The sequence below is a fragment of the Chiloscyllium plagiosum genome, unplaced genomic scaffold (assembly GCF_037043375.1).
Source record: "Chiloscyllium plagiosum isolate Xiang-an unplaced genomic scaffold, Cpla_swu_hap1 HiC_scaffold_28, whole genome shotgun sequence".
Classification (NCBI taxonomy): domain Eukaryota; kingdom Metazoa; phylum Chordata; class Chondrichthyes; order Orectolobiformes; family Hemiscylliidae; genus Chiloscyllium; species Chiloscyllium plagiosum.
The window spans coordinates 37,452,637-37,480,120 of NW_028270166.1; the positions used below are offsets into that span (position 1 = coordinate 37,452,637).

General features: G+C 42.9%; 1 protein-coding gene across 2 annotated transcripts in view; it reads left to right on the top strand.

Moving 5' to 3' along the window:
- The window catches only part of LOC122565209 (B-cell antigen receptor complex-associated protein beta chain-like), a 33,399-nt gene extending 17,916 nt beyond the window's left edge, over positions 1-15,483 (top strand). Inside the window, exons 2-6 of one of the 2 annotated variants that reach the window (XM_043720951.2) lie at positions 344-700; positions 1,219-1,263; positions 6,086-6,178; positions 13,292-13,368; positions 15,177-15,483. In XM_043720951.2, coding sequence (XP_043576886.1) covers positions 344-700; positions 1,219-1,263; positions 6,086-6,178; positions 13,292-13,368; positions 15,177-15,206 — 602 coding nt within the window. In that variant the 3' untranslated portion in view covers positions 15,207-15,483. Of the gene's footprint in view, positions 1-343; positions 701-1,218; positions 1,264-6,085; positions 6,179-13,291; positions 13,751-15,176 lie in introns of those variants that run through there. The other variant, XM_087976240.1, reaches the window with a different exon arrangement.
- The last annotated feature ends 12,001 nt before the right edge of the window (positions 15,484-27,484 follow it).

Sequence of the window (27,484 nt, forward strand, 5' to 3'; positions counted from 1 at the left end):
TCATCTCCATTACAATTCAGTAAAAAGAGAATGGTCCATTCCTAATGATCCAATCATTTGGATGAATTTTTGAAAAGAAGCCACATTGTTTGTTTTTATTGTTCAGGTTGATGTTCTGATAATAGAATTTGCAAGTGAGCATCAAGCTGTCCAGGCAAATATGCCTTCTGTAATCAATAGCACATAAAATATTTTATTTAATCATTCGTCTGTTAGAAACATTTTAGATGGCTGACTAGATACAGTTGCATGAATAACTGAAAACAATAGGGGTTGATTTCCAGAAGATCCTTCATACAAAGAGTGAACATTTCAATCCTTGTCCATTTTCTTTTCCTTACAGTTGGGAACAGTGTGATTCTTATGGTTACACAATCTCCGCCGTACCTTTCTGCAATGGAAGGAGGCACAGCAACAATGACTTGTTGGATTAATAGCTCCAGCTTGGAACGGCGCATAGAATGGAGCAAAGTTTTATCAGAGCAAAGGATTCTAGTTCTGTCATCCAAAGGGAACATAACCAAACCTTACCTGGATTACACCAAAAGGATGAAACACTTTCTCAATGATACAGTTAGCACTCTGTCTATTTTCCCCATAAACCGGAATGACACTGGGGTGTACGTTTGTGAGGTATTAATTGAGATTCCTCCCCCAGTATATAGAATGTCTGGGAATGGCACTCACCTGCAGGTCCAAGGTATGTATTCTTTGTAAATGATTTGTGTTTTGGCTTTTAGATGAATAGATATGATTATGATAGGAAACGACTTAATGGCCATTCTAGCTTGCCCCATAGAGCTATGGTTCTCCCTTAAGTAAGATATGGGTGCTCTCTGTCAATCAAAAAAATCTCCACGTGAAAAAATGGATACAATTCCTGAGGCAATCAGGGGTCAAAATAACTGAAAAATTCCTCTCCTACATGTTTAGTCATTTGAATTCAGTCCAGCAGACCACATTGACCCTGATTTATATTATAGACTATTAAACTCTTGAAAGATCACCAGCCTGCTCTCATTTTCATGAAAAAAAACATAAATTGAATATACACTCTTGGGAACCTGTCATATATGCTCTTTATTCTCACTTAATTAGCTGTTTATTCTCGAAGAGCTTCACGAGTGAAAAAGTATGTTAATTTAGCTAACAATCAAGTTTGAGTACTTGAAGTTTCACTATTATAACAAATTAAATAATATGTGTTTATTATTCCAGTTGTCAACAATGAAATGGCAGTGTCTTCCAATGACAATACAACTGGTATGTGGCAACTTCCTGTTTACAATTGCAAAGATGTAGCACAATGATCTTCTTCATTTATCTTGCTCTTGCTCTGCCTTGTGTGCTGGTGACAGATCCAGAATTTGATGTATTTTGGTGTAAAATTAGCTTCAGCAGTGTCTTGGATCACAGGATGTATCCAAGTAGTTTATTTCGGATTCAGTTAAATCTAGACAAGGCTCAACAACAGCGATTTGCTTAAATATGTGTGTCTATTAAGTAATAATAACGAATGATAATGATAACAATAAGAGAAATAAATGGAAAATAATGGAGAAAAAGCAACAAGTGTCACGTACTTCTGCCTCTTGGGGAGCCATTGATCGATGGCTGGTCTGGGGGCGTAGGTTTGCTCTTGGCACCGTTCGCAATCCTGGTCCTGGATGAAGTTCCACCCACTTGGAATGAAATTCTGTCTCTTACACAGTGTAACAAACAACCAACATAGAAAGACAGAAGACAAAACTGCTTGCTAATGCAGAAACAGAAGACAAAACAAGCTGCAGCTGCCCTTTCCATTAGGCCATAAGACCATAAGACCATAAGACATAGGAGCAGAAATTAGGCCATTCAGCCCACTAAGTCTGCTCAGACATTCAATCATGTCTGGTGAGTTTCTCAACCCCATTCTCCCACTTTCTCCCCATAACCCTTGAACCCTTTGAAACTCAAGAACCTATCTATGTCAATCTTAAATATACTCAATGACCTGGCCTCCATAGTTTTCTGTGGTAGTGAATTCCATAGATTCCCCACTCTCTGGCTGAAGAAGTTTCTCCTTTTCTCCATTCTAAAAGGTCTTTCCTTTACTCTAAGGCTGTGCCCTCTGGTCCCAGTCTCTCCTACCAACGGAAACATCTTCCCAACATCCACTCTGTCTCAGCCATTCAGTATTCTGTATTAGATCCCTCTCAGCCTCCTAAACTCCATCGAGTACAAACCCAGAGTCATCAAACATTCCTCATATGTTAAGCTGTTCATTCCTGAGACCATTCTCGTGAACCTCCTCTGAACATGTTCCAGGGCCAATACATCCTTCCTGAGCTTTGGGGCACAAAACTACATGAAATATTCCAAATGTGGTCTGACCAGAGCTTTATAGAGCCTCAGAAGTACATCCCTGCTTTTACATTCAAGTCCTCTCAAAACAAATGCCAACATTGCATTTGCCTTCCTAAATACTGACTCAACTTGCAAGTTTACCTTGAGAGAATCCTGGACTCGAACTTTCAAGTCTCTTTGCCCTTCAGACTTCTGGATTTGCTCCCCATTTTGAAAATAGTCCACGTCTTTATTCTTCCCACCCAAGTGCATGACCTCACACTTTCCCACATTATACTCTATCTGCCACTTCTTTGCCCACTCTTCTAATCTGTATAAATCTTTCTGCAGCCTCCCTGACTCCTCAGTGCTACATGTCCCACTACCTATCTTTGTATTGTCTGCGAACTTAGCCAGAATATCCACAGTTACTTCATCTAGATCGTTAATGTATACAGTGAAAGGTTGTGGTCCCAGCACTGAACACTGTGGAACATCACTTGTGGCTGCCATCCTGAGAAAGACACTTTTATCCCCATTCTCTGCTTTCTGCCAGACAGCCAAGCTTCTATCCATGCTAGCACCTTGCCTCTGACACCATCGGCCCTTATCTTAATCTGTAGCCTCCCATGCGTCACCTTGTCAAAGGCCTTCTTGATGTCCAGGTAGATAACATCCTTTGGCTCTCCCTGGTCTAACCTGGTCGTTACTTCCTCAAAGAACTCTAGCAGATTTGTCAGGCATGACCTGCCCTTGATGAAACCATGCTGACTTTGCCCTCTATTACTGTACACTTCCAAGTATTCAGAGATCTCATCCTTCACAATGATTCCAGGATCTTACCCATGACTGAGGTTAGGCTAAAAATCAGTCTGTAATTTTCCATCTTTTGCCTTACTTCCTTTTTAAAAGGGGGTGTCACATTAGTGATTTTCCAGTCCTCTGAGACCTTCCATCATTCTAGTGATTCCTGAAAGATCATCACTAGTGCCTATGCTATCTCTTTGGTAGACCAGCAGGAGCCTGGGGGAACACAGCAAGCCAGGCAGCATCAGGAAGCTGGAGGAACACAGCAAGCCAGGCAGCATCAGGAGGCTGGGAGAACACAGCAAGCCAGGCAGCATCTGGAGGCTGGAAGAACACAGCAAGCCAGGCAGCATCAGGAGGCTGGAAGAACACAGCAAGCCAGGCAGCATCAGGAGGCTGGAGGAACACAGCAAGCCAGGCAGCATCAGGAGGCTGGGGGAACACAGCAAGCCAGGCAGCATCAGGAGGCTGGAGGAACACAGCAAGCCAGGCAGCATCAGGAGGCTGGAAGAACACAGCAAGCCAGGCAGCATCAGGAGGTGGAGAAGTCAATGTTTCAGGTGTAACCCTTCTTCAGGTCTGGGTGTAAGGGCAGCTGCAAGTAAAGAGGGTGGGGTCTGGGGAGTGTTTTGGGTGGGGTGCAGGGTGGTGAGGTGGGGATAGGTGAACACAGGTCAAGGATCTGACTGGCAGCTCCCAGGGCTCTGTGGGCCTTTCATGCGCACTTACCATGGAAGTTTGGAAGTCCTCTTTCACTGAGAACCTCCTAACCCTACTGAGAACCCCACCATCTTTCTCAGAGCGCTACAAAGCTGATGTTGCCACTTTTACACTGTGATGTAAACAATACTACCAACTGTTTTCATGCATAACATACGAGGAACATTTGAGGACTCTGAGACTATTCTTGATGTAGTTTAGAAGGATGAGGGGGGGATTTGATTGAAACTTACAGAATACTGAGCGGCCTGAACAGAGTGGACATTGGGAAGATGTTTCCATTGGCAGGAGAGATGAGGACCCGAGGGCATGGCCTTAGAATAAAGGGAAGACCCTTTTGAATGGAGATAAGGGGATAGATAAGTTCATGATTGCCAAGGGAATCAAAGGTTCTGGGGAGAAAGCAGGAAAATAGCGTTGAAAAGCCTATTAGCCATGATTGAATGGCAGACCAGACTCGATGGGCTGAATGGCTTAATTTCTGCTCCTATGGTCTTATGTGCAAAACGAGATTGTTACAATGCAAGATTCCGTGATAGCCCTAGGATTTGAGATATTGTACTTGACCGAACCACTTTCATTGGCTATACTTTTGGATATAGTTTTGCTCGCTGAGCTGGAAGGTTCATTTCCAGATGTTTCGTTACCCTACTGGGTAACACCTTCAATGGGCCTCTGGCGAAGCACTGCTGAAAATTCCTGCTTTCTATTTATATGTTTGGGTTTTTTTGGGTTGGTGATGTCATTTCCTGGGGTGATGTTATTTCCTGTGGTGAAGTCAATTCCTGTTCCTTTTCTCATGGGGTGGTGAGTAGGGTAATGAAACATCTAAAAATGAACCTTCCAGCTCAGTGAGCAAACCTACATACAAAACTCAACCTGAGCTACAAATCTTCTCAAAACTCACTATTGGCCATACTTGCTTACAGTTTCATATTCTGATAATATTCCTCAGATGCTCCTTTATCCAACAAGAACAGAATTATTCACTGTCTAATTGCTGTTTGCTTTAGAATTTAGTGCCAACCGAACAGCTGGGTGTTTTGACAAACAGGATTGTATCAAGAAATCAGCTAAACAATATGATATGTTGTACTGAAAATAATTTTGCTATTTCTAATTGGGTACTAATTAAACTTCTTCCACAACTTAGAACTTAAAAAATGAACAGTATTTTCTTCAGAGGTGATTTTTGAGGCTTCTCTTCTGACTTGAAGCACAGTGATATGGGACAGGGAAGGAATGATATATAAGTCCAAGACAGAGGCTGTGTCAAGATAAGTCACCTGGTTAATGTTTCAGCCATGCAGGCCCAGAGGTTCTGTCAAAAGGATATGCACGTGTACTCTTTTCTTTGTGTTTGAAGAAGATTTCAGAAGTCCAATGGTGTGGGGAAATTGGTAAAACATTTACGAGGAATGGAATATGATACAAGCAAATATGTAAAAAAAAAAGAAGGGCACAGTTTGCTTTTGTACTATGGAACGGAAACAACTTTTGCCAACTTGAACTTCAGCTTCAACAGTATTGCTTTTGCACTTCTTAAACATTAAACCTGCCATGCATAAATGACCAATATTCAATTCAGCCACTGTAAAGGCAAAAACATAGTTAATTGATAATGTTTTATAATTCTGTTTTGCATTTCGGATCATGGAGGATATGTTTGATTGTGTAATGTGAACAAACAACAGTTCAAGCTGGGGACAGGTGGTAACGGATATCCACAATATGGTAACAACTAGTTCTGGCCATTCATAGTGTACATATATAGGTGTGCACAAATATATCCTTGCATCATAGACTCCATAAAGATGGGATGAATTGTTAGATACAAATAACTCACAGGCTGATGTGATTTAATGTTTTGCTATTGGGGCTCATTTTGAATGGTAACAGGTGACATCCAAGAAAATAGTTTTGCCTGTGGAACTGTATCTCAAGCACTGATCTGATGATTCATGAAGACCACATGAAATTAGAAAGATACCATACGTACATGATGGACAGTTAAAGACTGTTTAATCCATCCAACCGATCCCATGCCATTGTAATACCATGTGCAGCTTGTGCATACTCTTCAGCTTGTCCTGAATTCATGATTCAGCCTTTTTGATTAAACTGGGTACATTATAATTTTTTTATGGTTGTGTGTTTTTCAATGGGATATTCAATAATTCTCTTGATAAATAATGATCTAAAAGGTGATCTAATAACTTTATTTATTTGGCAGGTTCAACATGGATCCTGATTGGTTGCATATTGTCTATCATATTGATTGTGTCAGTCACCACTTCCTTTTTGGCCAGAAAATTAATTAAAAAAGGTAAGAAGGGTCATTGGCTGTGTTGAGCAAACATGAGTAAATCAGTGACATTGATACAAATGTAGTAGAAAATGCTCAAAGCCAAGACACCACCTGGAGTAGATCATATTAATTCCAGGATTCTGAAAGTAAGTAGGGACAAGATTTTTGAGGTTCTGACAATTATTAATAGGGTGGTCACTAGAAAGTGGGAAGATACTAGTCTATGAAATAAACTAAAATGATATCCATATTCAAAAAGGGTGAGGAGCTAGATTCAAGCAATTAAAAATATTCGATGTGAAAAATAATTGTATCACTCAAAGGAGTGTATTTAGGAATCATGAAAAGATAGCACACTGAAGACCTTTCACACCATCCGATCTATGCCAGCTCTATAAAACTATTCAGATAATTGTATTCTTCCATTGTTTTGTTATAGTTCTTCAAAGATCTCTCTTCAAGCGTTAACCTCAATGCTATTTAAACGTCTGCCACAATTGGAATCTGAAAGAATAAACACTGCAACTTCAATAATCAAAATAAACTCAGTTACCTTTCCATTAACCATGATCTCAGCAAACCAGAATACATTTTTTGTGTCTGTGCTGAGTATATCACTCAAGAAGAACTCATCCTACTCTTCAGCATCCTCTGATCCCTTGATACTTGCAGACCGTTGCAGTTTGTATTTTTCATTTGATTATATTTTGCTGAAATGGCATCTCTCCTCGCACTCATGACCCTGGTGTCCCTTAATGCAGTTGACCACACTTCCTTTCTTCCCATGCTTTCTGTTGGAAGACTTTCAGTGTGCCCCTTTTAATTCCCATCATCAGGTTTATTATATTCTGCACTCATCCAACACTAGCTGTTGACAACTGATTTTACCATCATACCTTTCTTTAAAAACCATAGTATCCGCTTCTACTGCCCTTTCAGATAGTGTATTCTAAATCATAACAATACATAAATGAGTTTGTTTATCTGTAATGACTCATGAAGGCCAAATGGGAAGTAATATCATTTATTGTTGAACACCAAATAGATCCACTACTCATTATATACATAGTCTAGTCCCAGCTTGGGATGGATACTGGTTTGAGCTGGAAGCAGATGGTAACATATATGCATAATGTGGTCATAACCAGTCTGGTTGTCATCCCAGAGTCTGCTTTAGGAAGGGTTCAGGTAATGAGCTCTAGCAGGGATCCAAGGGAACGTATGTTCAACGAGCTCTACAAGGAGATTAATTAATGATTCCCCATGTAGGGTTTATCACATTGTTTCCACTTGCTAATCACCTTAAATCCATGCCCTCTGGTTACTGAACTTTCTGCTACCGAAAACAGTTTCTCTTTGTTTACGGTATCAAAACCTTTCAGGATACTGAGAACAGCTTGTTGCTCGTCTTTACGGCTTGATGGAGTCTTAGCCCGATTTTCTGGTACCAACAAGCAAGTGAAATTGTTCATCCACGTTATCAAGTTTCCCCTATTGTGTGTTGACATTCTTCCACAAGTATGTTATCCATAATAGGCCACAATACACCTAACCAGTTAGGAGTTAACCAGTGCTATATAAGGGTTTAGCATAACTTCCTTACTTTCACTCTATGTCACTATGTTTAAGTCAAGGAGTAGCTCTACAATAATTTTTAATAATGCCTAATTCATGGGTATTGCTGGCTGGGGCAGTATTTAGTGGCCATCTCTAATTGTCCTTGAAGTTGGTGGTGAGCTAGGTACCTTCTTGAAAAACTGCAATCTATTTGGTGTAGGTAGTTCCACAATGCTGTTAGGCAGGAAGTGCTCTGATATTGACCCAATGATACTGAAGGAAGGCAACATACTTCCAAGTCAGGAAGATGACTGGCTTGGAGGGGAACCTGTGGCTGTGATGTTCACAGATATCTGCTGTCCTTGATCTCCGGATGGTATGGATCTCAGTTTTGGAAGGTGCTATCCAATGATTAATTTTATAGATAGTATACACGACTAATGCTGAGCACTGGTGGTGGAGGGAGTGAATGTTCATGGATGCGATGACAAGCAATCAAGCTGTACTGTCCAGTATGGTGCCAAGCTTTTTGAGTGTTATCGGAGCTATATTCACCTAGGCAAAAGGGAGTATTCAATCAAACTCCAGACTTATACTTTCTAGGTGGTGGACAGGCTTTGTGGAGTCAGGAGGTGAGTTACATACTGCAGGACTCCTACACTCTGACTGTTTTTGCAGCCACAGTATTTCTATGCTAGTTCAGTTCAATTTCGAGTCAACAGTAACCATCAGGCTGTTGAAAGTGGGGAAATTCAGTAGTGGAGATGTTGTTAAATGATAAGAGGTGACAGATTTTCTCTTGTTGGAGATTATCATTGTCTAGCACTTGTATGGCACGGATGTTACTTGCCATCTGTCAGCTCAAACCTGGATATTGTACAAGTCTTGTTACTTTTTGTCATGGACTACTTATCTGCAATATCTGAGGAGTTGTGAATGGTTTTGTACGACCATCATTGAACATTCCCACTTCTGACCTTATGATGGTGGGAAGGTCATGGATGAAGTAGTTGAAAATGGTTGGGCTTTGGTTCTATCCTGAGGAACTCCAGCAGAGATGAATAACCACAGCAACCGTAACCTTCTTCCTTTGTGCTAGGTATGACCCTAACCAGCAAAGAATTCCCCCTGATTCTCACTGACTCTAGTTTTGCCAGGGCTCCTTGATGTCACTCTTGCTCAAATGCTGATTTATTGCAAATGATGAGGCACTCTGACCTCCCCTCTGGAGTTCGGCTGTTTTGTTCATGTTTGAACAAAGGCTATAATGAGGTCACGAGCTGAGTGATCCTGGCGAAATCCAAACTAAGCATCACTGAGCAGGTTATTCCTAATCAGTGCTTTCAAAGGGTTTAGCATAACTTCCTTACTTTCGCTCTATATCCCTATTTTTAAAGTCAAGGAAGTGTAATTGTTAAAATTACTAATTCATAGATTCAGGCATTGCTGACTGGGACAGCATTTATTGGTCATCTTTAATTGCCCTTGAGTAATTGGTGGTGAGCTATCATCTTGAAACACTGCAATCCACTGTTGATGCATCACTTTACTGATGATCATGAGTAAACTAAAGAGTGATAATTTGCTGGGTTGGATTTGTTCTTTTTTTTGTGTAAAGGAAACACTGCAGCAATTTTCTACATTATCATATGGATGTGGCTGTATTGGAACAGCTTGGCTAGGGCCATGGCAAGTTCTGGAGTGCAAGTCTTCAGTACATTTCCCCAAATGCTGTCAGGATCCATAGCCTTTTCAGTATTCAGTGCCTTCAGCCATTTCTTGCTATCACATGGGAACATTAGCCAGCAATGGTTCAGAGGAGTTTAACCAAACTCCTAATTTACTTTGGAGATGTGACATGACATGGACAATGGAAAGCCATACTTTATAGAAAACGTTGACGTACAAAATGACATTTGACAATGTCGCACATTAAATTATTTCTGGGGCTTCAAAAACTTCTTAGGAATGAATACATAATAGACGGGAGGTTAGAAAGCAATGAATGAAAGGATTCAGAAATGCATTACAAAGTCATCAGATTTTCAGAGGATACCAAATTGGAAGCAGCAGTATAATTGACAGAGGCAATGCAAAAATTGCAAAGAGTTCAACAAGATAATTATGGAGAGAGAACATTAGTATGTAAAATCGAATACAAGTGCAAAATACTGCATAAAGGACAGAAAATTAAGCAACTCACACGCTTTGTGAACACCGATGAAATAGCCAATGAGGAATTGGATAGTGAGATAGGGATCTTGGTAAGCTCAATTTTAAACATGTCCCAACAATACAGAGTAGCAACGAAAAGCAATGTTAAACTGCGCAACCAGCCAGTTGGTTCACATTCAGGTTAATTGTGATCAAAATGTACAGTACACTTATCACATCACACCTTGAGTATTTTTAAATGCTGGAAGCAGTCACAGGGAAGAAGAAAGTTCCCTATCATAAAGGATTTGATTTTTAAGCATGAATCAGAAAAATTCTAAATTTAATCCGCTCAGAGTTGTAAGTTTTTGCTGTGGGTCTTCACAGAACTGAACAGACTGATGCCTATCCCAGGGATCTTTGGGCTCATGGTGCAGGACATCCCAAGAGGTAGTGGGATCTGGATTTTCAACTTTAAAATGAGGCATTTATGGCATAAAATGGAAAATTCAACTGTAATAAGCATTATGCAATCTCAGATTAGATAATACATTGTTACACTGTTGGGGGAGACAAAAGTGACTGGTGGGTTTAAAAATCCCATGGCAGGATTATTTCTTACATAGAAAACAGATTATCAGGCTATTGATCTTTTTGCAGTTTGTAGAACTGTACAAATTGGATGCTACTTTGGCTGACAACAATGAATACATTTGAATCTCAGGATGTTGTAAAGACACAAAAAGCATTCCATCAAAAGCCTTAGTTTTATGATGACTCCGTTTTTTTACAAAAGCTTTTCTTAAAGTCCTTGTGAAAAACTCAACTATATATTATGTATATATTTATATACACTCATCTTTTGGTTGAACTTCATCAGCACCTAAGCGAGTCAAATCAACATTCATTGATCTCAGGAGAAAGTGAGGACTGCAGATGCTGGAGATCAGAGCTGAAAATGTGTTGCTGGAAAAGCGCAACAGGTCAGGCAGCATCCAAGGAGCAGGAGAATCGACGTTTCGGGCATGAGCCGTTCTTCAGGAATGCTGAAGCCCTTGATTCCTGAGAAAGGGCTCATGCCCGAAACGTCGATTCCCCTGCTCCTTGGATGCTGCCTGACCTGCTGCGCTTTTCCAGCAACACATTTTCAGCATTCATTGATCTCAACCATTTTAATGTCTCTGATTTCCAACCTGTCTTAATTTTATCAATCTTGATGTAAAGACAGAAAACCTTGCATTTATAAAACACCTTTCATGACCACAGATTGCCACAAAGGACTCAGCCAATGAAGCACCTTTGAAATGGTGCCATAATTGCAAAGTAAGGAAATGCAGCTGCCGTCATGTAACACAGCAAGCTCCCATGAACAGCAGCATGATTATTGTCAAATGATCTATTTTCTCAATTTGATTGAGGGAAATGAAGGCTGAGAAGGGGCCTGATTGAAGCGTACAAAATTATAAGGGGCATGGATTGGATAGATGGGAAGAAACTTTCTCTATTTGTAGAAGGGTGCCATAGATTTAAGGTAGTCATGATCTGGAGGTGCTGGTGTTTTACTGGGGTGTACCAAGTTAAAAATTACACAACACCAGTTTATAGTCCAACAGGTTTATTTGGAAGCACTCGCTTTCAGAGTGCCACTCCTTCAGTAGGTGACAATCACCTGATGAAGGAGCGGCGCTCCGAAAGCAAGTGATTCCAATTAAACCTGTTGGACTATAACCTGGTGTTGTGTAATTTTAACTTCATAGATTTAAGACAAAGGGAAAGAGGTCTACAGGGAATTTAAAGATTTTCTTTCATCCAGATAGTTGGGAGTATTTGAAACTCACTCCCGAAAAGGGAGGTAAAAGCAGGAACCCTCCAAACATTTAGCAACTAAGTGCTGGAATATGGGATTCAAGTAGTTGGGTGCTTGATGGCCAGTGTGGACGTGATGGGCCGAAGGGGTTCTTTCCATGCTGTAAAACTCTGCAAATCCATAATAAACGTTAGCCGGAACACTGAGGAAACTCCTCTGTTCTTCAAAATTTCACCATAAGATCTATTACATCCACCAGAAAGGCCCGATGGGCTTTAGTTTGGAGCTTCATTCAGAAAGCAGCTTGGACAACACAGCATTCTGTCATGTTGCACTTGAATGCCAGATTAGAATTTTATTGTCAAATCTCTAGATGGGCTATGAAGCAGTCCACGTAGTGAGGACTGCAGATGCTGGAGACCAGTGTCGAGAGTGTGGTGCTGGAGAAGCACAAGCAGATCAGGCAGCATCCTAATAATCGGCTTATGCCCGAAATGTCAATCCTCCTGCTCCATGGATGCTGCCTGACCTCCTGTGCGTTTCCAGCACCACACTCTTGACAATACCCAGACCTGGGATGAAAAAGGCAAGTAAAATTTATGCCATGTGAATGCTAGGTTATGATGATCTTCAATAAGAGAGAATCTATTTGATGACATTATTATCACTGAAACCAACACTATCAACATCCTGGGAGATATTAACTAGAAATTCAACAAACTTTAAGTATCAGGACAGATCAGGGCCCAAGAACACTATAGTGAGCAACCCACCTCCTGACTCCCCAAAGTGTGACAACCATCTGCAAGGCATAAGTCAGGAGTGTTTTGGAATATTCCCCGTTTGCCTGGATGGGGGGAGCTCCAACAACACTCAAGAAGCATTACACCTGGTCTGGACTGGATGTGACTCCAGATTCACAGCAATGTGGCTGATTCTTAACTTTTTTCTGGGATGGGCAATAAATGCTAGCCTAGTCAGTGATGCCCTCAACCAATGAATATAAAATAAAACAAAATAAAACCATCCAGGACAAAACAGCCGTCTTGATTGGCATAACATTCCCAAGCATCCACTCCAGCTACCATCAACCCTCAATAGCTGCTGTTTGTAACATCTGCAAGATGTATGGTTGGTTCTGCTATAACGTGGGTTTTTTTCGACGGGAATTGGCTTTAACGTTATTGAAGAATTTAGACCCGTTACTTGTAGAACATGAATTCTCCTTGCCCGTATTGGCTATAATGTGATTCCACCCCCACTAGTTTAAATTGTGCGCTTTTTATTAAAATGCAAGATCACACAAGAATGAACGATCACATTGTATCAGAATATTGCAGATATTCACCAAAGATCCTTAGATAACACCTCCCAAATACATGACAACTACCATCTAAAAGGACTGAAGTTTTGTATTATATAACATATTTCACTCATCTCATCCCACACTTTTCATACTTGGTGGTATTCTGCATAGTGGGCCATAATCCTTTACAGAGGTTGCTTAACTACTAAAAACACCAATCTTACATAACCTACCCGGAAGAAGCTAAACAATGTTTCTGAATAATGTGCCACAACTAGAGTGATTGGCATCTTTTTCTTTTCCACAGAGGAACCCATGTATGTCAATGTGAGATACAGAAACAAAACCGGTGAGAACAAGCGACAAACAGAAACAAAATGTGAGGTACGCTACGTTGTGTAGATGTGGAGATCCGAAGACATTTGAGCTGAAATGCCAAATGCCCTCATTTCAGCTTGAAGTAGCTGAAGTTTAAATGACCAGAGCTGACATGTTGTGAGATATTCAAGAGTCTGGAAGAAAGTTGGACTTTTATCCTGTCCATTTGAAAACACACTGGTCAGTGACTGATCCTGCAAATTTGAACAAATATCCATAGAGGAATAAAAGATTTTGTCATTTTAAATGACACGTCAAACCTCCTTCTGTATGGGAATCTGTACTGACAAGTAGACAATTGATTTTTCATACACTGGACTTAATTTATGGATTAATGTGAAGACTCAAGTTATACCCCACTGTGACGTACAATGTCATACAGAGCCTATATAAGGTCTGCTGCAACTTGTGTTCATATCCATAGTTGAAAATGTGTTGCTGGAAAAGTGCAGCAGGTCAGGCAGCATCCAAGGAACAGGAGAATCGACGTTTCGTGCATAAGCTCTTCTCCTGTTCCCTGGATGCTGCCTGACCTGCTGCGCTTTTCCAGCAACACATTTTCAGCTCTGATCTCCAGCATCTGCAGTCCTCACTTTCTCCCCTTCATATCCATGGTGACAGTAACCGACACGCTGACTTACTTCCTTTAACTCTTCATTCCAGACAATTACCAAGTAGAAGTAAATATATCCTGACAAGAACAAAAAAAAAACCCCGCAGTGGTCACAGAAGATTGATTTGAAAAAAAGAACTATTTTGAGGGGTGATAGATATAGGACAGAGGTCAGAGGTCGTTTGTTTACTCAGAGAGTAGTAAGGGCATGGAATGCCCTACCTGCAACTGTAGTACACTCGCCAACTTTAAAGACATTTAAGTGGTCATTTGATAAACAAATGAATGTTAATGGAAAAGCATAGGTTAGATGGGCTTCAGATTGGTTTCACAGGTCAGTACAACATCGAGGACCAAAGGGCCTGTACTGCGCTGTAATGTTTTATGCTCTATATTCAGTAATATTGGATCAGATTTAGTTAGTACATTTTTCATAAAGTGCGGTGATTCCTCCTTTGACACAATCCTCTGTAATTTTTTTCAACATTAAAAGACTATCAGAGCATTAGATGCAAATATTGCACAAAGCAAGAACAAATTATAGTATAAATCATTTTGTGTTTAACATCCCATTGACCATTTTCTTCAGATACATCAATTTATATCAATATTATGATGCAGAGCCCACATTTTGAAGTGGGGTTTGAGCTATAGGGAGAGGCTGAATAAGTTGGGAATGTTTTCCTTGGAGCATCAGAGGCTGAAGGGGTGACCTTATAGAGGTTTATAAAGTCATGAGGGGTATGATTTTATAAACCTCTATAGGGGATAAATAGCCAAGGTCTTTTCCACGAGGTGGGGCATTCCAAAACTAGAGGGGGTAGGTTTAAGGTGAGAGGGGGTAGGTTAAAGGTGAGAGGGGAAAGAAAGAAAAGGAATGTAAGGTGCAACTTTCTCATGCAGGGGGTAGTGTGGGTATGGAATAGGTTGCCAGAGGAATCTGGTACAATTACAACATTTAAAAGGCATCTGGATGGGTATCTGAATAGGAAGGGTTTGGAGGAATATGGGTCAAATTCTAGCAAATGGGACTAAATTAATTTAGGATATCTGTTCAGCATGGACGAGGCGGACTAAGGGGTCTGTTTCCGTGCTGTATATCTCTGTGACTCTATGACTCTAAGTGTTGCTAGTGTTGTCACATAGGAAATACAACTGTGAACCTGTGCATCAAAATGCACTCACGCAATTCTTTTTTCAGGGTTCGACACACAGCAAGTTTATTCAGTGAAACTGGAAGTGAGCAGTGAAACTGGATGATGTGCTGATCTTTCTTACACCCCAGGACCTGAGTTTCAAACTGGCTCAGTCACTTCTGTGACTAATTGCACAGACAGATTTGAGATCCTACTGGATGATTTCCTCAACCGGAATTAAACTGACATTGTTGCAATGAAAGACTCACTGCTATTGGGGCACTATTCTGGGGGTTTATTGTACACTGCCAGATCAATGTACAGGGAATTGTACACCAGATCTTATCATGATATGGAGGTGCCGGTGTTGGACTGGGCTGTACAAAGTTAAAAATCACACAACACCAAGTAATAGTCCAACAGGTTTATTTGGAAGCACTTGCTTTCGGAGCGACGCTCCTTCATCAGACAACCACCTGATGAAGGAGCAGCACTCTGAAAGTTAGCACTTCCAGTTAAACCTGTTGGCTTTAACCTGGTGCTGTGTGATTTTTAGATCTTATCGTTGTAGTGATGTATTCCATTATTCTGCATCCATTACCATTGCGCATAAAATGAAATATAGAATACTGTAGACTTGAACCTTTGCACTTAATTGGAATGGGGAAGGAGGTGTTGTTAAAACCTCTTGTTTATGCATATCCTCTTTAATTGAGCTGGCCACTTTTTAAGCAGCTTTCTTATGAAGAACTGCCAGATCATGGATTCTTCAGTCCATATACACTAAAGTGCATATAAATTGAGGTCCAATGATGTGATTAGGACTCCAATCTGATTTTAATTGGGTGCATCAGAAACCAAGCCCATTAGCCAACCATAATTGGCATAATTTGATTGTCACATGTACCAAGATACAGTGAAAAGTATTGTTTTGCGTGCTATCCAGGCAAATCATACCTTACATAAGTACATCAGGGTAATAGAACAGAATGCAGAACATGGTGTTCCAGCTACAATGAAGGATTCACAGGAAACATTATTCCAAGAGACATTGGAGACTGTGGACACCCAAATTACTGGGTTGTGTGCTGTTCTCCTTTATGGATTCCCAAGAGATTATTGGAGAGTTTTTTGATCCATCTTTTATTGCCTCACTTATCCTGATGATGCTCACACAGGCCACTGTTTGTAACATTTTTGCACTGGAGAATTGTACAATAGTGGGATGCTTTCATGACAGCATCAATCCTGTGACAAGTATCCTCTCCCTATTGTAGGACTATAAAAGGGGTTTTGCTTAGGGGCAGGAGCTAGCCCACGCACACCTGGTTGGTGGCACAGTCCACAATTCCTTACCGCCTGAATAGCTCAAGTACATTCACAGTTATGGGACCATTCAATTATAGTTTGAACGGTCCCAAACTTATTGAGCAAAACTCAACCCCTGGAAGTCTGGGAAACCCCTCCAACATGCCATGCACATTGTGCTGTATTCTGTACAAACTGACAATGAAGACACCAAACAGTTGGAGGATTAAAAAAAAGTATGAATAGCCGTGATCTGATTGGGAAGCATTGAATGAAGATGTGGGAGAATTAAAAAGGGTGGGAGAACTGTTGATGGACCAATGTTTAAAGGGAGCAGTTTTTTCCCCTTCTCTGAAAGGTTAACTGAAATATCCTCTTTTTGCTATTGCCCTTCACCACATCCTTAATTGTGCATTAAAGAAACCTTTTAGCTAATACTTGTAGAAATAACCTGACAATGTGGTTTCAGATATGCTGTGAACAAACACTGCAAATGAAAAAGCTATTGTGGTAAAGGTTTTTATTTTAAATGCAAACACTACATGATTGAATTGACAAGTGTCAACTTCACTTTCTTAGAAGAGGTTGCCTATTTCTGCTATTCCTGTGAATGTTTTCCAAGAATCTGCAGCTAAGCTGGTGGGATTTTCAAGATGCTTGTGGCCAACAGTTTCTGGGAGCTCAAGCCTCTGAGGTCCTGGTAGCAATTGACAGCATGTTGACCACTGCCAGCGCAGAATGGCCCGGTTGGCCTTCTGACACAAAGGTACCTCTTCAAGAGCTTGGTGAAGGAGCAGTTACATTGACTTCCTCAGAAAGGGACAACACCTCCTTCTCTGTTTGGGCCCTTCTCCTCCCATGTTGGGAAGACACCTCAACCTGTTGATCTGCAGGTAATAAAAAGCTCTTTGAATAACGAAATCTTTTCGGGTTCCACAGTCTCTCCCAGTCAAGGTGACAGTTGTTTGAGTTTTTACATTGGGAAAGGCTGGTAACATTGATTTCTGCTGCAATTATCCAGTGCACCTAGAGGTGCCAAGCTAATTCACGGTAGGAGAAAGTGAGGACTGCAGATGCTGGAGATCAGAGCTGAAAATGTGTTGCTGGAAAAGCGCAGCAGGTCAGGCAGCATCCAAGGAGCAGGAGAATCGACGTTTCGGGCATGAGCCCTTCTTCAGGAATCCACGGTAGTCCATGTTAATTCACGGTAGACCATGAAAAGGTGGTGCCACATAAGCTCCATGATAGGCATACAGGCGTATAGAGAAGGAGCAAGAGTGGGCCATTAGCATCTCTTTTTAATAAGAAAATGGCTAATTTGTTTGCAACCACAAATCCACATTCCCACTTATCCCAGATAATCTTTCACTCCCTTTTTTTGTCTATCCATCTTTGCCTTGAAAATACCCAAATTCTCTGCGTCTGACATCTTTTCAGGGTCCGAATTCTAAATACTCATGACACTGTTTGAGAATATATTGCATCTCACCTCTCTCCTGAATGGGCAACTCCTTATTTTTAGACAGTAACCATAATTCTAGATTATCCAGAAGATGAAACAACCTCCTTACATCTACCCTGTCAAAACCTCTCAGGGTCTTAAATCAGTCAAGTAGAATTTTACTTTTCTAAACTGAAGCAGATACAAGCTAAGTCTGTCGAATTATTCCTTATAAGACAAACTCTCAATCCAGGTAATAACTCGGTTAACTTTCTCTGAACTATTTCTAATGCATTTGCATCCTTTCTTAAATAAGCTGGGCGGCACAGTGGTTCAGTGGTTAGCACTGCTGCCTCACAGCACTAGGGTCCCAGGTTCAATTCTAGCCTTGGGTGACTGTCTGTGTGGAGTTTGCATGTTCTCCCTATGTCTGCGTGGGTTTCCTCTGGGTGCTCCAATTTCCTCCCACAGACCAAAGATGTGCCAAAGGTGAATTGGCCGCGTTAAATTGCCCATAGCGTTAGGTGTATTAGTCAGAGGAAAATGGGTCTGGCTGGGTTACTCTTTGGAGGGTCGGTGTGGACTGGTTGGGCCGAAGGGCCTGTTTCCACACTGTACCAAATCTAATCTCATACTGTACATGGTACTCCAGATACAGTCTCACCAGTAACCAAAGAATAATCATCTTGTGTTGTATTCAATTCCCCTGGCAATAAATTATACTTGCTGTATCTGCATATTAGCCTTTTCTGATTCATGCACAAGGACACTACATTTAGATTTTATTGCCATGTATACTCAAGTACAAAAGTACAGGAATACAGGTAGCTCTCCTATAACACTGTAGTTGTATTCCAGTGAAATCTTCGAGGAGAAAGTGAGGACTGCAGATTCTGGAGATCAGAGCTGAAGAAGGGCTCATGCCCGAAATGTCGATTCTCCTGTTCCTTGGATGCTGCCTGACCTGCTGCGCTTTTCCAGCAACGCGTTTTCAGTTCCAGTGAAATCTGTAATAGAAAATCGCTTAATAGAAATAATGGGGTCTATGGGGAAAGTGGGGTTCGGGGTCGATCAGCAAAAAATATCATTCACGGTCGCTCAAATATCACCCAATAGTCTAACACAAAGTCTCGCACAGCCTAAATGAAGGTTGAAATCATATTTATTAATGAAACAAAAGTAAATTTAACACAGTACATTTAAAAAAATGTAAGAAAGCTGCTCTCTGTACAGTCCCTCTGATGGAAAGCTGCCCTGTCAGCAGCAAACATCGGCACATGTGCAGAATCAAGCGCGCGAGACGATTCCGCTGGGATCGCGCTATTGCCGAATGGAGGTAAGCGTTCTCAAAAATACCATTCTCCAATCCTTCAGTGACATTATAGCCAAATCACGCTGCTGAAATGCGGGTTATCACAGAACTACCAGAACAGTGAAAAGTGTACAATGGCGCCACACACGGCTGCATCTTAGGTACAAAGATACCTTAGGTACAAAAACTCCGGTACAAATCAACAAAAGAAACAAAGTTAACAAGTTAAGCATTACAGACCTTCATAGAATAAATAGAAAAATAAAGAAATAGGTAATAGTTAATATTAAAGTCCTTTTCAATATAAACTAGAAAATTAAAAGAATAAAGTTAAAAGTTCAACAGTCTTGGATGAGTATTTGCTGGGTCCCCAATCTCCTCCGCTTAGCTTGCTCTCCGAGAGACCTTAACTGCTTCTTCTCACCTCCGTGACTACAAACCCTTTTCCAATTTTTAGCTTGAGGCAGTCAGTTTTCTTTTCATAACTAGGGCCCATTTGCCTGGGTCTTTGCACCTCAGCTGGGAGGATAAAAGACCATTCCTTTCAGGAACCACCTTTTGAACCTGCCAGCACTTCCTACCCCTATACACCTGTGAATCCTGCATTGCCATGTGCAGACCTTTGTAGACAAATTTTTTTTATTTCAAAAATATACTTTATTCATAAAATATTTTGATGGTTTGTACAGTTGGCCATGCCATACATACGTAAACATTCCATTTCTTTGCATACAGAGATCAGAATTTCTCATTTGTATATACAGGTCTGTACATTTATCAATCATATATCCATATATTTAGCTGAAGCGTCAGCAGAGCCCAAATGACTGGGTGGGCCCACTGTTTTTCTTAGGCAGGCAGATGTTACACGGTGGTCTTTCCCCACTGCGCCTTGGTGTCCGCTGCCCCAAGCTTCAGCGCCTCCCTCAACACGTAGTCCTGGACCTTGGAATGTGCCAGTCTGCAACACTCAGTCGGGGTCAATGCCTTCAGCAGGAAAATCAACAGGTTTCAGACCGCCCAGAGAGCGTCCTTCACCGAGTTGATGATCCTTCAGGCACAGTTGATGTTCGTCTCGGTGTGCGTCCCGGGGAACAGATCGTAGAGCACGGAGTCCCGCGTCATGGCGCTACTCGGGACGAACCTCGACAAACACCACTGCATTCCTCTCCAGACTTCTTCTTCTTAGGCACATTCCTGAAGGAGATGTGTGACAGTCTCGTCCCCCCCCGCAGCCGCTTCGAGGGCAGCGTGCGGTGCGGCTGAGAGTCGGGGCGTGCATAAAGGATCTCACAGGCAGAGCCTTTCTCACCACCAGCCAAGCCATGTCTTGGTGCTTGTTGGAAAGTTCTGGCGATGAGGCATTCTGCCAAATGACTTTGACAGTCTGCTCAGGGAACCGCTCAATAGGATCCACTCTCTCCTTTTCCCGAAGGGTCTCAAGGACACTACATGCTGACCACTTCCTGAGGGACTTGTGGTCAAAGGTGTTTTTCTTCATAAGCTTCTCCACGAAGGATAGGTGATACGGAACGTTCCAACTACTCGGAGCGTTCCGCGGCAGCGAGGCCAGGCCCATCCTTTGCAACACCGGGGACAGTTAGAACCTCAGTACGTAGTGACACTTGGTGCTTGCGTACCAGGGATCCACGCACAGCTTGATGCAGCCACACACAAAGGTGGCCATCAGGGTGAGGGTGGCATTGGGTGTGTTTTTTCCCCCGTTGCCCAGATCTTTATACATCGAGTCCCTTCGGACCCAGTCCATCTTTGACCTCCATATAAATTGGAAGATGGCCCGGGTGACTGCAGCGGCACAGGTTCTGGGAATAGGCCAGACCTGTGCCACGTGTAACAGCAATGACAGTGCCTCACACCTGATGACCAGGTTTTTTCCCCACGATGGAGAGCGACCGTAGCTTCCATCTGCCCAGTTTCTGCCTCACTTTGCTGATACGCTCCTCCCAAGAGTGGCGCACACCCCAGCCACTCCAAAACAAATACCCAGCACCTTCAGGTGGTCAGTCCTGACGGTGAAGGGAATCGAGGATAGTCGGCCCAGTTCCTGAAGAGCATGGCCTCGCTCTTGCCTCGGTTTACCTTGGCCCCCGAGGCCCGTTCGAACTGGTCATGTTTGCACATGAGTCTGTGCACGGACAGTGGATCCAAGCAGAAAACGGCGACGTCACCCATGTACAGGGAGGCCTTAACCTGCAGGATCCCGCTGCCAGGACTAGTCACCCCTCTCAGGCTCGCATCCTTCCTGATGGACTCGGCAAATGGCTCTATGCAGCACACAAACAAGGCAGGAGAGAGGTGGCAGCCCTGCCTGTCTCCAGATCTGACTGGGAAGCTATCTGATTCCCACCCATTGATTGAGACTGCACTGACAATGTTGGTGTAGAGCAGTCTGATCCAGTTGCAGATTCCCTCCCCAAAGCCCATTTTGGAGAGAACATCTCTCATATACCTGAGTGATATCCTGTCAAAGGCTTTCTCCTGGTCCAGGCTGATCAGTCAGGTGTCCAACCCTCTGTCCTACACATAGGCGATCGTATCCCTGAGGAGTGCAAGACTCTCAGCGACCTTCCTGCCCAGTACAGCACAGGTTTGGTCAGGGTGAATCACCGACCCCAGAGCAGACCTGACCCGGTTGGCGATAACCTTTGACAAAATTTTGTAATCCACATTTAATAGTGAGATTGGTCTCCAATTTCTGATTTCCTCCCTCTCCCCCTTCCGCTTGTAGATGAGGGTGATGATGCCTTTCCTCATGGATTCACTCATGGTATCTCCCCGAAGCACACTGACATACACCTCCAGCAGGTCCTGGCCGATCAAGTCCCACAGAGAGGAATAGAGCTCGACCGGTAAGCTGTCGGTTCTGGGAGTTTCATTCTTTTCGAAGGACTCGAGGGCCTTGGTCAACTCATCCAGAGATAGCGGCTGGTCCAGCCTCTCCCGTGTTCTGTCATCTAAGACCTCCGTGATAGAGGACAGGAATGATTGGGAGGCATGCTGTCGGTTGGCTTCGCGTCATACAGACTGGCATAGAAGGATTTGCTGATCCTCATGACGTCAGCCTGAGATGACGTTATCGAGCCATCTTCTTCCTTCAGGCTGCTGAGCACGGAGCTCTCTTTGTGCACCTTCTGGAAGAAACGTGAGCATGTCTCGTCCTGCTCCACTGAGCGGACCCTGGACCGGACGATTATCTTGGAGGACTCTGAGGCAAAGAGCGAGGCTTGCTGGCCCTTCACCTCCTTGAGGTCCTCTGTGACATTGACCCCCATCATCTGCAGCAGAAGCAGGTTCTGCATACTTTCCTGGAGCTGGGACAGTTTTCCCCGCCTCTCTCTCACCTCATGAACACCTTTGAGGATGAAGAACCTCTTGATATTCCCTTTTACTGTTTCCCACCAGTCCACTGGGAACTCAAAGAGGGACTTCACGGTTCTCCAACCTGCGCAGTCCCTCTTGAGCTCCTCAATGTTTCCCCGGATCAACAGCTTTGTGTTCAGCTTCCACGTTCCCTTACCAGCCCGCTGCTCGTCCTGTAGGTGACAGTCGGCCAGCAGGAGGCAGTGGTCAGAGAAGAACACCGGCTTGACATCGGTGGATCTGACCGAGAGACCTTTGTAGCCAAATATCCAACTCATCAAGAACTGTGCTGGAGTTTGGGAAGAAAGGAGTATCTGCCAGTGCCTCCTTAGAAGGACAGTCCTCCTTTGAGTTGTGAGAAGTAACACCATGGAGGGCAGTATACTTTTATCAAGTCACCCTTTACACAGTATGTAGACTCTGACCAGACATTTCAGAATAAGGAGAATCCCTGAGACTCCTGTTTATATCTGTCAGTTAAGGTTACCACGTGGGTGTCATAGAATATGAGTTCCCTGATTGGGGCTGTTAACCTGGGCCAATCAGGGAACTCATACTCAATGAGATCCACCTGGCTGATCTTGTTCCAATCACTACTATATGTTAATCCGGAGTCTCCAACAGCTGAGAAAGAATTGGGGCAAACAGAAAAGGGGCATGGATGTGGCTATTTTGCTATTCCAGCTCGGAGTGGATCATAATGTTGTATTGTGAGTCATTCTCTACTGCAGATTGGGAATCAGTGACTGCATAAAGCTAGTGTCCTGTCACCAAGTCATCGTTTATCTACATGTGCATGGTACATGACACTGACCCAGCTAGATCAGAGCCAGCTCTCAGAGTGAACAGAACCTCTGACACTCCTGTTTCTATCTGTCAGCCAGGACTCCATCTTTGGACCAGGTTACAGCTCCAATCAGGGAACTCATATTCTATGAGGTCCACCTAGCTGACGTCAGTACAATAATTAAATGATTGCCCACGGAAAAAGGCAGCGTGAGGCCTTTCTTTGTTGTATATTTATTAAGAGAAACAAGGTGGAAGCTGGATGGGGAGGTGTCCCAATGGAAACAATTGGCGGAACTAGAACCAAAGAAAAAGTGTTGAGAAGAGTTTTTTTTGTTCAAAAGTAATTATCCCCTAAAAATGAAATATTGCGAGTACTATACTGAAAGCAATATGCAAGCCGTAAGGGTATGTGATAATTGGGTGATCAATGAAATGGGGTAGTGACGAATACAGGAGGGAATTGTTCAGAGTGATATAAGAAGGGGTGTGAAGAACTGTGATGAGGTATTATTGTAAGAAATGGGGACAAAACCCTTCATTTGTCTTGTGTGGTTATTGAGCCCTTTTTTCGTGGCGGTGAGGTGAGGGGCATGGTGTTCCTGGAGCTAATATTTCAGCCACCTTCCTCCAGACCTGTTGGATGATTTTTAATACCTTCCCACCAATTAAAGGGAAAGACTCCCCTTGTCCTCCTCATCTCTTTTACCACGAGCCTGAGGGAGACCAGGAACACTGAGATGGAAGTCCTGTTTCAACCTTGGCTTTTAGTTCACACCCTTAACAGTCTGTAATGTCACTGAAGTGACTGCGGGTTCCTTTAGAGAAGAACACCAAAATCTGGGATAAACTACTAGCATATTGGCAACTATGCAGCCACTGTTAATTATTGTAGAAACCCACCTGGTTTGCTCATGCCCTTTAGGGAAAGTAAGTTGTCATCAATAGCTGGTCTGGTTCCAGACCCACAGCAAAGTGTTTAACTCTTTGGGCTGGGCAATAAATGTTGGCCCAGGTAGCAACATGCAAATCCCATGAACAAATAAAACAAAAGGTATTCCCCCTTCTCAAGTCATATTACATTTCTCACTTTCAGGCCCTGTCTGTTCAGGACTCCCTGGTCTACCTACCTGGAACCAGTGAGACCCTGGACTTAACTCCATCTGGGCTTCATGGCACCTCCCTTCTCTCCAGGATGCACCACCAGCAGTGTCCACTGCTGCTGGTGGCACTGTTGAGACGAGAGAGTTACTGATTCTCTGTTTGACCGTGGGTCACCCTCCATCATGGGAAATGAGTGGTAGAAAGGCTGGCCAATGAGGTGTGAGCATTTACAAAGAGTGTGAGGGGTGGGTGCTGAGGAATGGGGTTGGAAAATTCAGTCCATGGAGGGAGGTAGCAGACCATCTGACTTGTTGCTTCTCAGTTTGAATTCTTCTGCCAAAGTAGTCACTAAGAAAAGGTGGAGATTTATTTTTGCTCGAGTTCTTATCTCTACATAATCATAAAACTTTTCCATAACTAGTCTTCAGTTTTTTAGACAACTTTGGGCATAATGCTATCATTCTTGTCCAGGTGCAGCATGCAATCATATAATTCACCCATTCTATAGGTAGTAGCACAGATAGCTTTATCACTGGTTGTACTGAGTAGAGTACACAGGCAGAAGGCTGGAAGAACACAGCAAGCCAGGCAGCATCAGGAGGTGGAGAAGTCAATGTTTCAGGTGTAACCCTTCTTCAGGACTTGGTGTGGGGATGGGGGGAGCTGCAGATAAAGGGGGTGGTGGGGGCAGGATGGCGAAGTGGGGATAGGTGAAGACAGCCAGACAGTACGACCTGGTTGGTCAGTGTGAAGAATTAATCTGGTTGGTGGCTGGGACAAATGGAAGGGAGGAGGGCAGGGCTGGGAAGGGAGTCGGGGGTTAGGAAGGGAGGTTGTTTGAAATTGGAGAACTCAATGTTGAGTCCTCCAGGCTGTTGGTTGCCCAGGCGGAAGATGGTGTTCCTCCAGTTTGCGGTTTGGTTCTTTGTGGCAATGGAGGAGACGAAGGATGGTCGGAAAGGGAGTGGGAAGGGGAATTAAAATGGGCGGTGACTGGGAGGTCCAGTCGGCCCCTGCGGGCCTGGCTGAGATGCTCGGCGAACCTTTCCCTAAGTTTATGTTTGGTCTCCCCGATGTAGAGAAGACCACATCAGGAACACCTGTACTGAGTAGAGAGCAGATTTACTTTATATTTGGGACTCCTTGTGCCAGAACCACTGACTGACAGCTACAGCCACTGGTGCGGGCGAGACCACAACATGAAAGCATCTTTAATTGAGTGCATCAAGAAAACCTGGTCCTCAGAAAGTACTGAGTTCTCTGGGTTTACCTGGAGAAGCAGTTAAACTTGATTCAACAGAGGGAAAAAAGAGCGCCTCATCTTTTGCCTAGGAACCCTCCAACCACAAGGGATGAATGCAGATTTCTCCAGCTTCCTCATTTCCCCTCTCCCCACCTTTTCTCAGTCCCAACCCTCAGACTCAGCACCGCCTTCTTGACCTGCAATCTTCTTCCCGACCTCTCCACCCCCACCCCCTCTCCGGCCTATCACCCTCACCTTAACCTCTTTCTACCTATCACATTCCTAAAGCCCCGCCCCCAAGTCCCTCCTCCCTACCTTTTATCTTAGCCTGCTTGGCACACCCTCCTCATTCCTGAAGAAAGACTTATGCCCGAAACGTCGATTCTCCTGCTCCTTGGATGCTGCCTGACCTGCTGCGCTTTTCCAGCAACACATTTTTCAGCTCTGATCTCCAGCATCTGCAGTCCTTACTTTCTCCTAGCCTCAAATACAATAGTCTATACGTCTATAACTCGTTTAAGTTTATAAAATATTCCAAGGAACTTCACGGGAACTTAACATTGAAAATTTGACACCTAATCACATAAGTAGATATTGGACAGAGGTCTAAACACTTGGACCAAGGCATAGGTCTTAAGATGTCTTCCAGAAGAGTATAACTTTATGTTGGCAGAGTTTCAGGATAGATGAAACACTCACAAAAGCCAATTTGCCTACAGATGTGCTGTCTGTCAAAAGAAAATAAAAACACAGTGACACAGTTGTGTGTAAAATAAAAATCTTTACTTTTCACTTAATAACTGCCCGACTTTGTATTGTAAAAGTGAAAAACATTAGGAATTGATGCTGGAAAATCTCTCACTCCTTTGTAATGTTTTTCATTTTGCATCACAGTTCTGTGTCACTTTATTTCCAGTTGACAGAACTTTTAACTTTCTTGCAGGTTTAACCACACTTGCAAATCTCTATTGTAACCTAACTTCACTGTGATTGGTTGGTTCAGTCATAAAACAGAGCTTAAAAATGTGTTGCTGGAAAAGCGCAGCAGGTCAGGTAGCATCAGTCGTAAAACAAGTGTGTACGTGTTTGGCTAATCTGGATTTACCAATCCAGGATTTTTAATTTATCTCAGGCATCATTCTATTAGATTTCCTGTGCTGCTAGTGGGAATGACTGGTAACTTTGCCACTACTGGAGTTTCGTGTTATCCGAAGTTGGCAGATCATAACTTAATGGTAACGTCGCAAGTTCACTGGGTTTCCGCTGAGTGTGTCAAACTGGACTCTTGCAATGACATGACAGGACAGAACATGCTGAATATACTGGAGACGAGTTTACAGCAATATCACACAGAGGAAGATTCTGTTTCCAAGTACTATTCCTTTTATTTTAAATAGGTAAGACTTTCTTAATTCAATTAGTTCTGGGGTGAGGAAGTTTAGCCACAAAGTCAGGTTGCGCAAATCAGACTTGCTCTCCTTTATAAATTTTCCTCGCAAGTTGAGATAAGGAAACCAAAGAAAAATGATATCCATTAGTTGATTCTACTAGGAGGCTCGGGGAAATTGGATGTACATTTGAGGGATAGAGAAGGATTAGAGTAGGGAAATTGGGCTAACTGAATTGCTGTACAAAGAATCAGCATGGATTCATTAGGGCCCATGACTTATTTCTGTGCCTTGTTGACTCTGTGCCTTTAAGAACAAAGAACAAAGAACAGGAACAGGCCCTTCAGCCCTCCAAGCCTGAGCCGATCCAAATGTACTGTCTAAACCTGTCAGTCAATTCCTAAGCATCT